We start from the raw sequence: 16,885 nt of genomic DNA on the forward strand, positions 1-16,885 counted from the left end.
GCAGTTCATCTGAAACACAAGAGATTCTGCAGACACCCGAAATCTTCAGCAACACACACTAAATAATATTCAAAGTTCAAAGTAAATTTATTTACAAAGTACGTGTGTCACCATATACAACCTTGAGATTCATTTCCTTGTGGGCATACTCAATAAATCCAATAACGATAATAGAATCAATGAAAGATCACGTTATGTTCTGTAACTCTAAAACATTAAACTAATTGGAAGAAAAACAGGAGAGACCGAAATACGAGTCTAAATTAGTTTTTACTTCAAGAGAGGTGTACACCTGTGATGTGGCGGTGTAATAACGTATGCCATTTATGTGCTTTTACATATAACCCTCAGTGCATTATGTAAACAACAGAGAATGTTTAATCAAACAATATATTTATAAACGCAAACACGAGGAATTCTGCAGACGCTGGAAATTCAAGTTGCTGGTGAACGCAGCAGGCCAGGCAGCATCTCTAGGAAGAGGTACAGTCGACATTTCAGGCTGAGACCCCTCGTCAGGATATTTATAATATTACTTAAATACTACTGAAATATTAAATACTCCCCCCACTTAGTTGTAAACTCCAACTCAATATAGAATGCATCTCAAGTTATATATACACACACACACACACACACATACATATATATGTATATACTGAGTCATCCCTTGTGTTCACACTTGGATATCCTCAGAACGAGTATGCAGGACTAAAAGCTGAGATAAATTGAAGGCTTCTCCTACAACTCTGTAGTCCTGGTGAGGGACTACAGAGGTGATCAAAAGTGGGTGCATGCACATGCGCGCACACACACACACACACAGTATAACGTCTTTCCTGACCGGGGCGGAGGAGTGGGGGTCACACTGCTTGGAAGAGAAACTTTTGGCTGTGAAATAATCTCAGGTTCTGAGGCCTCTACCGTGGTGGTTGTGGGACTTGACTCTGGGACTGCAGGAAGTGGTTCTGACAGCTCGGGACACATTACTGACTCTGCTCTCCCCATCTGATCAATGTGTCATCTGCAGATGATATCAGATGCAAACTCCACAGTGTAGGAGAGTGGTCCAGTTCTGTCTTTAATCTTTCTGAGTAACCACTTTTGATCACCTCTGTAGTTCCCCACCAGGACTACTTGTCCAGGAGTGAAACATTGGACCTCCTTGTTTGAGGAGCCTTCAATTTGTCTCAGCTGTTTGTCCTACATACTCATTCTGAGGAGGTCCAAGTGTGAACACAGGGGATGACCCAGGAACAGATGTTGGCTGTGGAGAGCGCTGCATTACAATATTCAAGGAGGAAATTAGTGAGCTTCTGTTTCAGTGTCAGTGTAGTGTGTTCTGTTGCCATTGCTCACCACTGCATTCTTTAGACTCTTGACAAACCTCTCCACCAAGCAGATGTAATATGTCTAATTCCACCCATTTTCAGGAATGACTGAAACTGTTCCACAACAAACTGTGGTACATTGTCACCGACTAAGTGTTCTGGAACACCAGTCCTTGAGAAGAGGCTTCTCACCATATTGACAGTGTGCAAGGCTGTAGTTGAGGCTATTGGGAACACTTCTGGCCACTTTGTAACTGCACACACTACTACCAAAAACTTTTGTGCCCATGAATAGCCTGGCATAACCTACATGAACGCTCTGCCAGACAACTGTAGGCCATTCCCAGGGACAAAGAAGCACTGCTATTGGCATCTTCTGGGTGTTTTGGCATTCTGCATAGTGCACAGCAAGCTGCTCGATCTGCTGTTATATCCCAGGCCACCAGACAAAACTCGAGCCAACATTTTCACTTTAACCATGCTCAGATGACTGGCATGTTGCTCCTCCAGCACTTTAGTTCTCACCTTGGATTGTATAACAGCTTTCGAGTCTCACATAAGGCATACTCCATCAAGGGCAATTTCTTCCTGGCGCCGTCAGGGGAGTTCCACCCCGTCAAATTCAAGGGAGTTTCTGATCTTCTAGTGTGGGGCCAGGAGGCTGCCCACTGACTTCTGGACCTGCTCCAAGGGAAAGGGGCAGTGAAAGACTAAATGGAAAAGATCCACACTCTGACAGATAAGACTAGGTGTAATGAGAGATCCCTCATCACTGCTTTCCAGTGTGGGTTAAGTGCTGGGGTTTGGCACAAGATCGCAGTGCGTGACGAGCAGGACAGCCTGGATGACCTGATAAATCTGGCCATTCAAATTGACAACCGGGCAACTGAGTGGCAGAGTGAAAGGAAGCCCCGAGCTTCCTGCTCCTTATATCACCATCTGTCTTCACCCTCTCCCTCATTACCCAGTACACGGGCCTCAGAGGTGTGTAGGAGGGGTGCATGCGCCTATCTCAGGAGGAATGAGACTGACACAGGAGAGCAGGTTCCTGCCTCTACTGTGGTGATCCAGGATGCTCCTGGGAATCGTGTCTCAAGTGCCCAGAAAAAGAGGGTACTCGTCAGCAGGAAGGGGAATTCTGACGAGTTGATCCTCCTTGCAAACATCTTCCCCTAATTGCATAATGCTCCCAGCTTCCATGTCGTGAGGGTGGCAGACCCACGAGCTGCAGGCATTTAAGGACTCTGCAGCAGCCAGTAACCTCATGGATATCCCTTTGGCTCAAAGACAGAGAGTTGCGACTCAGAAGTTGAGAGAGAACGTTGACCTCAAGGCTCTTGACGGTCGGTCTCCAGGCACCGGCATGATCTGTTTTTTCCTCATGATTCCTCCAATTTGTGCTAGAAGGCAACCATAGGGAACAGCTCTCCTTCTGTTCTGTTGATTCAGCTGAACTACCGCCGGTGCTTGGCCTTCCCTGGGTATCTCGACATAACCGGGGACTGGCATGCCTGTCTAGCTGTCTGAATCCAGCTCAAACTCTTTTCAGTGTATCTCCTCTTGTGCCATCCACTAGTGTGGACATATTTGGTGCTCTGACCTTCTTAAGGTTGTCAGTAAGAAGAAGTCCACCTCCCTGCCTCCACACCAGCCATATGACTGTGCTTTGACCTCTTACCTGGTACTAGTCCTCCCCAGGACAAGCTCATCTCTCTCCTTTATCTCTTAAATGGTGGCTATGGAAGAGTACACCAAGGAATCCATGGACTTAGGATTTATCCATCCATCAACCTCGTCAGCAGGGGCAGGCTTCTATTTTGTGACCAAGAAGCATTGAAAGCTCTGTCCCTGCGTTGATTATCGGCCCCTCAACAACATCACGGTGAAGAACTGCTACCTCTTCCCTGGTTGCCTCTGCATTTGAACATCTCCAAGGAGCAACTATATTCTCCAAGACAGATCTATGCAATACTTATAACCTGGTTCATATCCGAGAAGGGGGTGAGTGGAAGACAGTGTTCAACATCTTCACTGGCTTCTATGAGTACCTCATGATTCCATTTGGTCTGGCCAATGCCCCTGCTGTTTTTCAGGCCCTGGTCAACATGTGGTGCAGGACATGTTGAATCAGGTTGCCTCTGTGTATTTGGATGACATTCTTATCTATTCCCGCTCTCGCCAGGAACACTTCCAGCACGTCTGAAAGGTGCTCAGACGGCTCCCCAAGAACAGCCTTTAACCCAAGCAGAGAAGTGAGAGATCCATAAAGAGCAGGTGTCCTTTTTGGGCTAGATGCTATAGTCGCCCCTTCCAGCATTCAAATGGTCCTGTGTAAAGTTCAGTCAGTCACAGAGAGGCCCAAACCATCTATGGTCAAGCCGGTGTGGTACTTCATGGGGATTTCAAACTTTCATCACCACTTCATCAGAAGCTTTAGTTCCATCGCGGCCCCTATAAATGGGCTCACCGAGAAGACCTCTGCATGATTCCTATGGACAAGTGAAGCAGACCGAGCATTCTCAGAGCTAAAGCTATGCCTCACCCCTGCCCCAGTGCCGCAACATCCAGACCCAGACTGTCCCTTCACCTTCAAGGTAGATGCATCTGATGTTGGCATTGGAGCTGTACTGGCCCAGGGCTCTGCTGTAGGTAATCGGATGCACCCCTATGCTTTTCTCACAACACGCTGTAGGAACTCGGCAGGTCGGGCAGCATCTGTGGAAACGATCAGTCAACATTTCGGGCCGGGACCCTTCGTCAGGACCTATGCTTTTCTTTCCCGTCACTTGACTCCTGCTGAGTGTAGGTACAATGTCGGGTACTGAGAACTTCTGGCTGTCGAGGAGGACTTAGAAGCATGGGAACACTCTTTGGAGGGTGCAGAGCACCCCTTTTTGGTATGGATAGATCACAACAACCTCACCTACATCTATGACGCCAAGTGACTCAAATTCCGTCAAGCCCATTGGGCTCTCTTCTTCACCCAGTTTAATTTCACCCGTACCTACCGCCCCGGGAGCAAGAATACCAAGGCTGAAGCTCTCTCGTAGCAGTTCTGGTAGTTGTGGACTGGTTCTCCAAGGCTGTCCACTTCATTGCTCTCCCCAAACCTCTATCAGCTCACGAGACTGCTACCCTCATGGTTCAGGCTGCACCGCTTCCCCCAGGACATGCCGCCTGATTGAGGACCATAGTTCAAATACCATTTTTTGGAAGGCTGTCTCTCCTCTTTTGTGAGCCACAGCCAGCCCCTCATCTGGTGTTCACACCCAATCTAATGACCAGACAGAGAGAGTGAATCAGGAGCTGGAGACAACCCTGCACTGCTTTGTCTCTTCCAGCCCCCATGATCTGGAGCTCCCAACTGGTTTGGCCAGAGACTGGCCAATAACCTCCAGTCATCTTCCACTGGTATATCCCCCTTTGAATGCCGGAAGGGATTCCATCCACTGCTCTTCCCTGACCAAGAGACTTAAGTGGAGGTTCCAGCTGCTGAACAGTTGGTCCAACGCTAGAAGCCCAAGTTAAGATGGGCAAGGGCTTCTCTGCTGCATGCTCAGAAATAATATGCCTGGCAGATGAAGCCTCTCAAACCAGGGGAGAAAGTCTGGCTGGTATCTAGAGATCTTCCTTTGAAGGTTAAGAGCAGCAAGTTGGCCCCATGCTACATGGGACAATTTGTAGCAGAGAAGGCTATTAACAAAGTCTCATATAGATTGCGCCTACAATCATCGATGAAGATTCATCCAGTATTCCATGTTTCCCAGCTCAAGACGATGATTTCTTGCCCCCTCGCACTAGTCACCTCCCTTCCTCCTTCTTCATGCTTGGTGAATGGTTCCCTCGTCTATTCTGTGCAGCACCTCCTGGCATCTCGCCAGGTGCAGGGTAGGGTCCAGGACCTCATGGAGTGGGAGGACTATGGCCCAGAGGAATGATTTTACAATTCGTGACATCCTGTCCAAGTTTCTCATCCAAGACTTCCAGTGGGCACAGGCGTCTGGTGCTTCAGGACCGGCACCTATTGACGGGGGGAGGGGGTGCAGCCTTGTCACATCCATGGACTCTGCCACAGAGTCTGGGCGCCCTTTGCAGGCTGACAACTGAAAAGCATCGGAAATCATGCTTGTGAGTATGCACGTTCCAGCCAGTTACGGTTCCGTGATGGGTGTATTCAACTCCATTCCTTTCGTTTCAGTCTTAGCACGTCTTGACCAAAAGCGCAGCAAACATCAATGCTCCTTGCTTACCTCTGGCCTTGTACTGGAAAAGAAGACTATGATTTAGTTTGATGCCCTAAAGTATTTACTTAATATTTAGTTACTGCTTCTTAGTTGCAGTGTTGTTGCTAGCTTTCAATTTGAGAGTTTTAGTTGACGGCCCTGTTGGCCTAGCATTTATTGCTTTTCCTTTTATTCTATTAAAAGTCAGCTTCTTCAGTGTCTCCCCCGCTGCACTTGGGGTCATAACTGCACATTCTTGTCAACAGGCCTTTCCAGCCCAACGAGCCCGTGCCGCCCAATTACACCGACGTGACCGATTGCCCTGTGTGTTTGGAATGTGGGCAGAAATGGAGCACCTGGAGGAAACCCACACAGTCACGGGGAAAGTGTACAAACTCCTTGCAGATAGCAGCGGGAAATGAACCTGGATCGCTCGCGCTGTAATGGCATTACACTCACCGCTATGCCACCATGGTGCAATTTGCTTTATTTGGCTGCATGCGGAAGTCAGGAAGTCACGTTGTGGCTTTGGTTAGGCCTCACTTGGATTATTGTGTGTAAGTCAGGACACCCTATTATAGGAAGGATGTGAAGGTTTGTGGATCATTGTGTAGGTCTTCAGGCCACCTGTACCTCCTCGCTGATGGCAGTAATGAGAAGTGAGCATGTCCCAGATGGCGAGGGTCTTTAATGATGGATGCTGCCTTCTTGACACATGCTTCTTGAAGATGTCTTCAAACACTGCTTCAAATCTCCTTAAACTTCAAGTGCAGCATACATAGCTGCTGGCATGCCTTATTGATGATTATGTCAATATGTTGGACCCAGGATAGATCCTGTGAGATGTTGACACCCAGCAACTTGAAGCTGCTCACCCTTTCCACCACTGAGCCCTCCATAAGAACTGGAGTGTGTTCCCTCAACTTCCCCTTCCTGAAGTCCACAATCAATTCCCAGGTCTTGCTGACATTGAGTGTGAGCTTGTTGTTGGGACAGCAAGCAGCCAGCCCACCGACCTTGTTCCTGTATGCCTCCTCGTCACCATCGAAAATTCTATCAATAGCTATTGAAACCTATAGAATATTGAAAGGTCCAGCTACAGCGAACTTGGTGAAGAGGTTTCCTACAGTAGGAGAGTCTAGAGCCAGAGGACAGAGCCTCAGAATAGAAAAACATCCCTTTAGAACAGTGGCAAGGAGAAATTTACTCACAGCATGTCATTCTACAGATGTGCAGTAGAGAACATCCTAACAACATGCATCACTGCATGGCATGGAACCTGGGCAGGAAGGGTCGACAATGGGTAGTCAAATCTGCCCAATGGATCACTGGCACCAGCCTACCCACCACTAAGGACACATATGCAGAAAGGTGCTAGAAAAGGGCCAGTAACATCATAAAGTATTCCACCCACCCTGCTCATGGACTGTCTGTCCCATTCCTATCAGGGAGGACGCTGTGTAGCATCCATGACAGGACCACCAGAGTTAATTTCCCCAAGCAGTAAGGCTGATCAACACTCTCACCTTCTAACCCACACCTCCACACCCTCAACCACCACTACTTCATCATTTTCTGTCAGTCACCTTCTGTACAGACTCTCCTCTGCTCAACTTCACTTTATGGACATGTGTTAGTCTATGTATATAAGCTATCTTATGTATTGATTGTGCTTTTTCGGTGCTGTATCGGGTCCGGGGGCAATTATTTTGTTGCCCTTTACATTTGTGTACCGGAAATGACATCTTGAATCTACTTAGTCAGAGGGTAGTGAATCTGTGGAATTCTATGGAGGTCAAGTCATTGGGTATGATAATGGAGGTTGAGAGGTTTTTGATCAGTTGGGGCATGAAAGGTTATGGAGAAGGGAGGAGAATGGGGTTGAGAGAGATATTTCCCAATTTCCCCCGGGATCAATAAAGTATGACTATGACTATGATAATGAATCAGCCATGATGGAACATGGAGCTGACTCAATGGGCTGAATAGCCTAATTTCATTCCTATCTCTTATGCTCTAACAACATTGGTGTCTTTAGTGACTTTATAGATCACACTGGAGCCATGCTTAGCCACACAGTTATGAGTGTACAGAGAGTAAAGCCGTGGCCAAGCATGCATCCTTGAGGTACGCTGAGGAGAAGATGTTTTTAACCCATTGTCACTGACTGTGGACTGTGGTTCTATCAAGGACAGGAGCTGCCCTCGAGCCTCCTTGTGAAATGCAGAAAGGGGAGGAGAGGGGAAGATGTTGGATCATTTTGGACGGGGGGGGGTGGAATTAGAGAAGGCTACATTCTTTTGAAGAAACTTTCTTTCTGGCTCTGTTAAGTTGTCCCAAAATTGTTTCACAAGGAATATTTACTTTTTTCCTTGTTTGGGGAAGCAGAGTAACAAAATACTTAGGGGTGTTGTCACTCCCTGGTTTCATCATACATGTACTGTATTTCTGAATATGTCCTTCCACACTTCCAAGCCCACATCAGCGTAACAGCAAAAAGGCCTCTTAACTCCGATTATCACTGCCTGCCCTGGGGGCTCAGTGTAAGAACACCACCTTTTGCCAAGCTTCAAACCTAACTATGAACACAAGTGTAGCAACGAAAGGTCATAACTTTAGTCTGAAGAAAAGTCAAGGTATAAATAATTACGATTAAATTCCTTAAACGCAAGTGATTCTGCAGATGCCGAAAATCCAGATCAACACACACAACATGCTGGAGGAATTCAGCAGGCCAAGCAGTCCTGTTGAAGGGTCCCGACCCGAAACGTCGACTGTTTATTCATTTCCATAGATGCTGTCTGACCTTCTGACTTCCTAGCGTGCTTATAAGATACCTACAGTATGTGTTATACAGAGGAGATAAAGTTTAAAAAATAACTATATTTTTAGAAGGAAATATATTTTGACTGGTTTGAAGTTTTGCTATTGTTTCACTCAAGAGCTACAGGTACAGAACCGGGTCCCCACCTGTCGGAAAGAGTTAATACTGACGTGACGTGAGTGGGGCCGCGGTGCTTTCAAAAGGCTTTTCGTAGTTGTACCGGCACTCGCGAACTTTCTGCGCTGCCATCGTCAGCAGGAAAATGGCAGTATAACTGGGGTCTTGACAAAGAGGGGAAAGGAAGGCAAACACCAACACGAGGAGGAAAACAAGCAGAATGAGTGAGGAGGGGATTGAATGTCAGAACAGTCAGATAGAGTGACAGAAAAAAATAGAGTGGGGGAGGGAGGCGGGGATTAAAATTCCTCCGATTCCATATATGGCAATAACAGAAAGGCAAAGTGATTTCGTGTCCGTTCGCCGTTCTTAGGGTCACACAACTCAAAAACAAAAGGGGGAGAATCAGCGGCCGATCAGAGGGTGTGGGCGAAAGTTGGATTCTGCGACCGGGATCCTACATTCCTTCAGTGCGTCTTGGCACCGAGCCGGGACAAAGTCTCTCCCTCTCTTTGTCGATTTTCTTTTCATTACAGTCTCGCAAAGCTCATTTCCACTTACCCCGAAACTGCAGCCACACTCAGAACTATTTTTCTCCCCTTCTCCCCGCGCTTGGTTTGTGACTACATAGAAAGCCCTCCCACCACCGGAGAAGGAAAAAAAGAAATTTAAAAGTTGCAAAAAGAAGGGGGGGGTCAAAGTTTGTTGTGAAGTTGCTGGGATCTTAAGTTTTGTTTACACATATATCTACGTGTGCGCGCGCGAGAGCGAAATTGACAAAGGCTTTTTTTCCACGGTGAGTTTCACCGTTCTGATTTGCTCAGGTCAACTAGCCCCGAACGGGAAGCTCATGAATAATTAAAGAGGGGGAGTTCTATCCAGCGAAAGCGACGCTGATTGAGCACTCCTTGAAAATTGAGTTTCCTAACTTTTTTACTTGGCAAGAGTTTGGAGTGGGGCGATCATGAACATTTTGATTCCTTTACATCCGCACTTTTGAAGACTGGATTCCCTCGGAGGGGGGCAGGGAATTCTTTTTTAAAAACAAAAAAAAAGTTTTAACTATTTAAAAAAAAGTTTTCGAAACTCTACTATTTAATTTTTTTTTGAATTCATACACAAAGTCTGCCATGGATCCAAACCCTATTCCGCCGCCAGGACAGACCATCGTTCGCGTCTTGGGGGACTCGGAGACCGACCTGGAAGCTCTATTTAACGCGGTGATGAATCCGAAACCGGGAACCGTCCCGCACCAGGTGCCCATGAGAATGAGGAAGCTGCCCGAGTCGTTCTTCAAGCAGCCCGATTCGGGATCTCACTCACGGCAGTCGAGTACGGACTCCAGCAATAACCTGCCCCAGTTGCAAGTGCAGCACATTCGCTCGCATTCCTCTCCTGCCTCGCTGCCCGTCAGTGCGAACCCCAACCCGCAACAGTATGGACACCTCCGGCAGCAGTCCTTCGATAACATCGACGATATCCCGTTGCCCCCCGGCTGGGAGATGGCCAAGACCCCCTCTGGCCAGAGATACTTCTTAAAGTGAGTATCAAACTTTTGTTTGCAACTTTTCACCGCCCTGAACTCATGAGACTTTCTAATAGTATTGCATATAATACAATCTCAACACTGGAACAAATACATGTCAGATTGTTAACAATGTAGTCTGTTTTGGTGGAGACATCTCCATCTCCCTGACATCTTACCCTCCACCGTGTCTCTTCAACCCTTAACCCCCCTCCCCCAGTTTGTGTTTATTTATTCAGAGCGACCTTAGTAACACCAACAAGATCTTGACAAGAGATTGGGTGGGGAGACACAACTTGGGGATAAAAGTGCATTTGACCCGAGCTGTTCTTGTGAAAGGGATCGAGTTTGTTAATGACATTAGTATTTGCTTTGTCACGGTCCGTGAGTGAATAGTGTGATCTTAGGAGGAGATAACCGTGCGAAGATAGTTGCAAAATCCACCGGCAAGTGTCGAGTGCGCCGAGTCTGGGCAAATCACGGCGTACTTTTAATCACGGTTCATTGAGGACGCTGGCTCGCATTGGTAGAGTCAAGTGAAAGGGCGGGGTGACTGTGATTGACAAACCGTTCGCGACGCCTCAAGTGGACACTCCGTTTAAGAGTTTTTTTTGTTTCTGAATGACATTCTGTGCTTGCCAAGGCTGGCAAAGGTGATGTGACATTACGAGGAAGCCGGTAACGCTACCGGCCTTGTGCAGTTCCGTTTGGGGCACAGAGCTGTCATCGCAGATCTCTCCGCACTAGTTCCCGCAGAGATTTTGTCCGTGTCGATGTCGCTCCGCCTGTAATGGTATCGTCTTTAACAGTAGGACTGATGTGCGTGCTGAAGCGCTACAACTGGTAGAACCCCTGACTGCCAACTCCCGGGACCAAGCTGCAATCCTAACCCCCCATTGCCACCTTTGTGGAGTTTGCATGCTCCCCCTTCCTGTGGCCGTGGGATTCTCCATTTCAAAGGCGTTAGTGTTGGTGGGTTAATTAACCATTGTAAATTGCCCCTGGTGTTTAGGTGCGTGGTATGGAGTAGATACAAGTGTGGACAGAATGGACTGGTCTAATTGGTATTGACTGAGTGGGGTGAATGACCTACCCCTGTGCCCATGACTTCAATATCTCAATCTCTGATAACCCACTTTTCCTCGCCTTGTGGCAACCTTGCTGTTTCTTTAGCATTTGTTTTTTTAGGAGGCTGTGTTGCTAGCTCACACTCAACCCAGCACGGATGGAAAGACTGCAAGGAGTCGGCTGGATTCGAACCTGCAACCACCCGCCATCGCGGATGCTACTGCACCACCGGCTGGCAATGATAACCCACTAGAGGGATCTTATTAATGAGATTCCAACAGTTGTTAGAATGATTTCTACCTGAGTATAAATCTACACTGAATTTGAATCCGGGTGAAGAGTGATAATGCTCTTATCCTCCTTAGCTAAGCATCCTGATTCACTTTTTTTTTAGGGTACCTTGCTGTTCCTGTTTTGGGGATGAGGGAGCTAGCCATTGTTAAGCCTTGTGATTTCCCCTTTTGATCACATCCTTGATCTGTAACCTCTCACAACCATTCTCATAGAGTCATACAGCATGGGAACAAGCCCTTCGGCCCAACTCGCCCATGCTGACCCTGTTGTCTCGCAAGCTGGTCCCTTTCATTTCACCTTGGTACATGTGGCAGAAATAAAACTAATTCCAGTTCCCATCTGCCCACATTTGGCCTATCGCCCTCTAAACCTCCCCTATCTGTGTACCTGTCCAGTTGGCTTTTAAATGTGGCTGCTATGCCCGCCGGGAAGGCGGTTCTGCAACGCTTCGTGGAGAGTGAAGAGCACAATGAGGCACAGAGGAAATCATGATCATTCACTGCAACCAAGGAAGACTACTCATAGCACTGGATCTGGACTTCCGAGGTCGAGAGCGTGGAACTGACCCAGGGCAACGGCTTTTCCACTTTTGAAAACTCTCCCACACTGGTTTCTTGTCATCGTCGGATATGATGGAAAACCTGGAAAGTGCCTGCCTCAACCACTATTTCTGGCAGCTCATTCCAAAGACACACCACCCTTTGTGGAAAGAAGCTGCCCTGATTTACATAATACTGGCATATTAAGTGAATTAACCATCAAGACAGTTCTTGTTCTCTTTTCAATTATCCATTGACAAAATGTACAATTTTAGCTAAGTTTATTAAATAGAATTTCTAGACCTAGCAATTTTAGTTTCTCAGGGTGTAAACTATCCTGTATCTGAAACAGCAAATAACTCTTGTAGCAAACATTACTAGAACCACAAAATGGTTCTGCCAAGTGTAAGTCAGCCTGCAGCCCACACAGTGACTTTTGATATTGGTGTAGACTGCTTCTCTTGGCACAAGTTTTGATTTTTGCCATCTGAGTTGATGGCACATAATTCATTCTTTATTAAGGATATAAAGTCATGAAAATGCTTCCAGTGCTGAGACACCAGTCTTCAATCTCTTCACCCAATTGAAAGGAATAATCTGCAGTACTGTGCAAAAGTCTTAGGCACATAATGTATGTGTGTATCTAGCGGTACAGCAGTAATTTTATGTATTGCACTGTACTGCCACACAAATAAAAGCAAAATTTCATGCCACATGAGTGATGATAAACCTGATTCTGATACGGGTCTCTATTGTGGACTAAGGGTGGGAAGAGGGGTAGGGAGAGGGGAATCATGGTTGGGAAAAGGGGAAGGGAGAGGGGGGGGAGCAGGAAGCACCAGAGAGACATTCTGAAATGATCAATAAACCAATTGTTTACAATCAAATAACCTTGCCTGGTGTCTCAGGGCTGGGTGTGTCTGCACCCATGCCATCCCCCTGCCCTGGCACTCCTCTGCCACCTGTCCCACACCCCTCCTGTAGCACTCCACCCTCGCCATTCCCAACATCCTTTGCTCCTGCCAGATTTACAATCTCATTCTCTGTTCCATGTTGACAAATACTGTACTGTACTAAAGTTTTAGGCACCCCAGTTATATATATATATATATATATACCTAAGACTTTTGCACAGTACCTTGATTTTACTGTGAAGACTGTGTGTTACGGGTGACTTCAGAAGTTATATACTTTTGAGCTGTAATGACTGTTGTTGGAAATTCAGCAACTAGTTAGGATGCTTCCACAGGCAGCACTGTAACAATCATCTGAGAGTCTATTTTTAGGTGTTAGTGAAAGGGTAAATATCAGCCCTGACACTACTAATACCATTATTAATTCAGAGGATGCCAGTGGCAATGTCTGTCCTTAATTGTTCCTGAACCGCGGAGGCAGTGAAGAATTGACAACACTGAGAGCTCACCGAACACTCAGTGGCCACTTTATCAGGTATACCTGTTTGTTAATGCAAATCTAATCAGCCAATCGTATGGCAGGAATTCAATACATTAAAGCATGCAGACATGGTCAAGAGGCTCAGTTGTTCAGACCAAAACATCAGAATGGGGAAGAAATGTGATCTAAGTGACTTTGACGGTGGAATGATTGTTGGTGCCAGACGGGGTGGTTTAAGTATCTCAGAAACTGCTGATCTCCTAGGATTTTCAAACACAACAGTCTCTAGAGTTTACAGAGAATGGTGTGAGAAACCAAGAAAAGAAGTCCAGTGAGTGTCAGTTCTGCGGGCAAAAATGCCTCGTTAATAGAGAGGTCAGAGGAGAATGGCTGGACTGGTTCAGGCTGACAGGAAGGCAACAGTAACTCGAATAACCACACATTACTACATTGGTGTGCAGAAGAACATCTCTGATTGTACAACCCATCAAATCTTGCAGTGGATGGGTCAGATCAGCAGGAGATCATGAGCATACAGTCAGTGCCCACTTTATTAGTATACAATGTACCTAATAAAGTGTCACTGAGAGTATGAGCCAGTCCAGGTGAAGCTGGAAAATCCCCTTCCCTAACAAGCAATAGGAGTCCTGATGAAGGGTCTCAGTCCGAAACGATGTTTTTTGCTCTCCATTGACGCTGCCTGACTTGCAGAGTTCCTTCTCTGTGTGTTGCAGAGAGAACCTGTTGAGTCACTACAACAATCTGTTACTTTCGTGGTCACAATTGCTGTTATAAGCTGTATTTAATTGGAGAAATTTGAACTCTGGTCTACAGGTCAAATTTCCAGGCCTTCCCATGCAAACCCAGTCAGTAAAGAACTTTGGAGACACAAGACAGCTTGAGCGAATTAGGGCTTTTCTTTTTGGAACGAGGGTGGATGAGAGAGGACTTGATGTAGGTGTACAAGGTTATAAGAGGCATAGATAGAGTTGAATGCCAAAGACTTTTTACCAGGGTGGAAATTGATAATACCAGGGAGCACAATTTTAAGGTGATTGGAGGGAAGTATAGGGAAGGATGCCAGAGGGAGTTTTATTTTACACAGAGTGGTGGGTGCGTGGATGTCCTGCTGGGAGTGTTGGTAGAGGCAGAGACATTAGAGGCATTTAAGAGACCCTTAGGTGGGAGAAAAATGGAGGGCAACGTAGGACAGAACGCTTAGAGCGGGTTAAAAAGTTGGCATAGCATTGTAGGCCGAAGGGCTTGTAACTGTGCTGAACTTTTTATGTTCTAAGAGATGCTGGCATCTGGAGCAGCAGGTCGAGCAGCATCTGTAGGGCAGGGAGGTCATCGTTAACATTTTGGATGGTACATTGCGAGGCGGAGCTAGCAGGTGTAAGGCAGAGGAGGGATAGGACAGAAGTGTGAGGTGATTGATGGAGTACGACAGGCAGGTCGAGCCAGGTAGGGGAAGGTCAGAGGTGGGTATTGTTGTACCCCCTGCAAGGGACAGTGAATATATGAAAATCTGAGGAATACAGGGCACTGTGTTGTCCTTGATGGTGAAAAGAATATCTGACACTTCCTCACTGTGAGTTGTTTTTCCCAAATGCCCAAGTGACTGTGGGATGCAGAAATGCTCTGAACAAACCCTGGGCCCCCACAGTACCACAGACTCCCTGGGAAACTGTTGTTTCGACTGGCAGTGGATGGGAATATGCAGCTGCATGTCTGTAAGATGACAACCCTGACAGGGACGGTAGGAGTATTATATGACATCAGACTTCTAAAACCATCAGGGCTCTTTTCTTGGCAGATTTTGTGCATTTTTTTTTAGTGTTGCTGAGTAGGACACTCAATCCTCCAGCACAAGACTACCAAGTTAAGGCACAGTAGCTTCTTCAGAACTGTTCCCATCTGCTACATACTGTAAATATACATCAGGAAGCAAGCAAACAGTTGTTTTGCAATGCCAGAACTTTAATTACTATTCTGAACTGTTTTGTTTGTGATTATTCCACACCCTTGAGGTTTTAATCTAAAGAAATACAATTAAGAATTGCTATAAGCTCACCAAAGTGGTTTTTTTAAATTGTACAAAGAGTACGATCTGTGGGTAGTTATAGGCGGACCTTGACTAAAACTTAAAAGTGCAAGAACAAATATGGTATCTGTCCCCCACTTTTCCTTCGCTACATCGACGACTGCATTGGCGCTGCTTCCTGCACGCATGCAGAACTCGTTGACTTTATTAACTTTGCCTCCAACTTTCACCCTGCCCTCAAGTTTACCTGGTCCATTTCCGACACCTCCCTCCCCTTTCTAGATCTTTCTGTCTCTGTCTCTGGAGACAGCTTATCCACTGATGTCTACTATAAGCCTACTGACTCTCACAGCTATCTGGACTATTCCTCTTCTCACCCTGTCTCTTGCAAAAACGCTATCCTCTTCTCGCAATTCCTCCGTCTCCGCCGCATCTGCTCTCAGGATGAGGCTTTTCATTCTAGGACGAGGGAGATGTCTTCATTTTTTAAAGAAAGGGGCTTCCCTTCCTCCACTATCAACTCTGCTCTTAAACGCATCTCCCCCATTTCACGTACATCTGCTCTCACTCCATCCTCCCACCACCCCACTAGGAATAGGGTTCCCCTGGTCCTCACCTACCACCCCACCAGCCTCCGGGTCCAACATATTATTCTCCGTAACTTCCGCCACCTCCAACGGGATCCCACCACTAAGCACATCTTTCCCTCCCCCCCTCTCTCTGCATTCCGCAGGGATCGCTCCCTACACAACTCCCTTGTCCATTCGTCCCCCCCATCCCTCCCCACTGATCTCCCTCCTGGCACTTATCCGTGTAAGCGGAACAAGTGCTACACATGCCCTTACACTTCCTCCCTTACCACCATTCAGGGCCCCAAACAGTCCTTCCAGGTGAGGCATCACTTCACCTGTGAGTCGACTGGGGTGATATACTGCGTCCGGTGCTCCCGATGTGGCCTTTTATATATTGGTGAGACCCGACGCAGACTGGGAGACCACTTTGCTGAACATCTACGCTCTGTCCGCCAGAGAAAGCAGGATCTCCCAGTGGCCACACATTTTAATTCCACATCCCATTCCCATTCTGACATGTCTATCCACGGCCTCCTCTACTGTAAAGATGAAGCCACACTCAGGTTGGAGGAACAACACCTTATATTCCGTCTGGGTAGCCTCCAACCTGATGGCATGAACATCGACTTCTCTAACTTCCGCTAAGGCCCCACCTCCCCCTCGTACCCCATCTGTTACTCATTTTTATGCACACATTCTTTCTCTCACTCTCCTTTTTCTCCCTCTGTCCCTCTGAATATACCTCTTGCCCATCCTCTGGGTCACCCCCCCCTTGTCTTTCTTCCCGGACTTCCTGTCCCATGATCCTCTCGTATCCCTTTTGCCAATCACCTGTCCAGCTCTCGGCTCTATCCCTCCCCCTCCTGTCTTCTCCTATCATTTTGGATCTCCCCCTCCCCCTCCAACTTTCAAATCCCTTACTCACTCTTCCTTCAGTTAGTCCTGACGAAGGG

At 46.9% G+C, this 16,885-nt stretch overlaps 1 protein-coding gene across 1 annotated transcript in view; it reads left to right on the forward strand.

Moving 5' to 3' along the window:
• Positions 1-9,135: 9,135 nt before the first annotated feature.
• wwtr1 (WW domain containing transcription regulator 1) overlaps positions 9,136-16,885 on the forward strand; it is a 167,248-nt gene continuing 159,498 nt past the window's right edge. Inside the window, exon 1 of the mRNA XM_063045370.1 lies at positions 9,136-10,035. Coding sequence (XP_062901440.1) covers positions 9,626-10,035 — 410 coding nt within the window. The 5' untranslated portion in view covers positions 9,136-9,625. The remainder of the gene's footprint in view (positions 10,036-16,885) is intronic.

Source organism: Mobula hypostoma, chromosome 4 (assembly GCF_963921235.1).
Source record: "Mobula hypostoma chromosome 4, sMobHyp1.1, whole genome shotgun sequence".
In the NCBI taxonomy this organism is placed as follows: Eukaryota; Metazoa; Chordata; class Chondrichthyes; order Myliobatiformes; family Myliobatidae; genus Mobula; species Mobula hypostoma.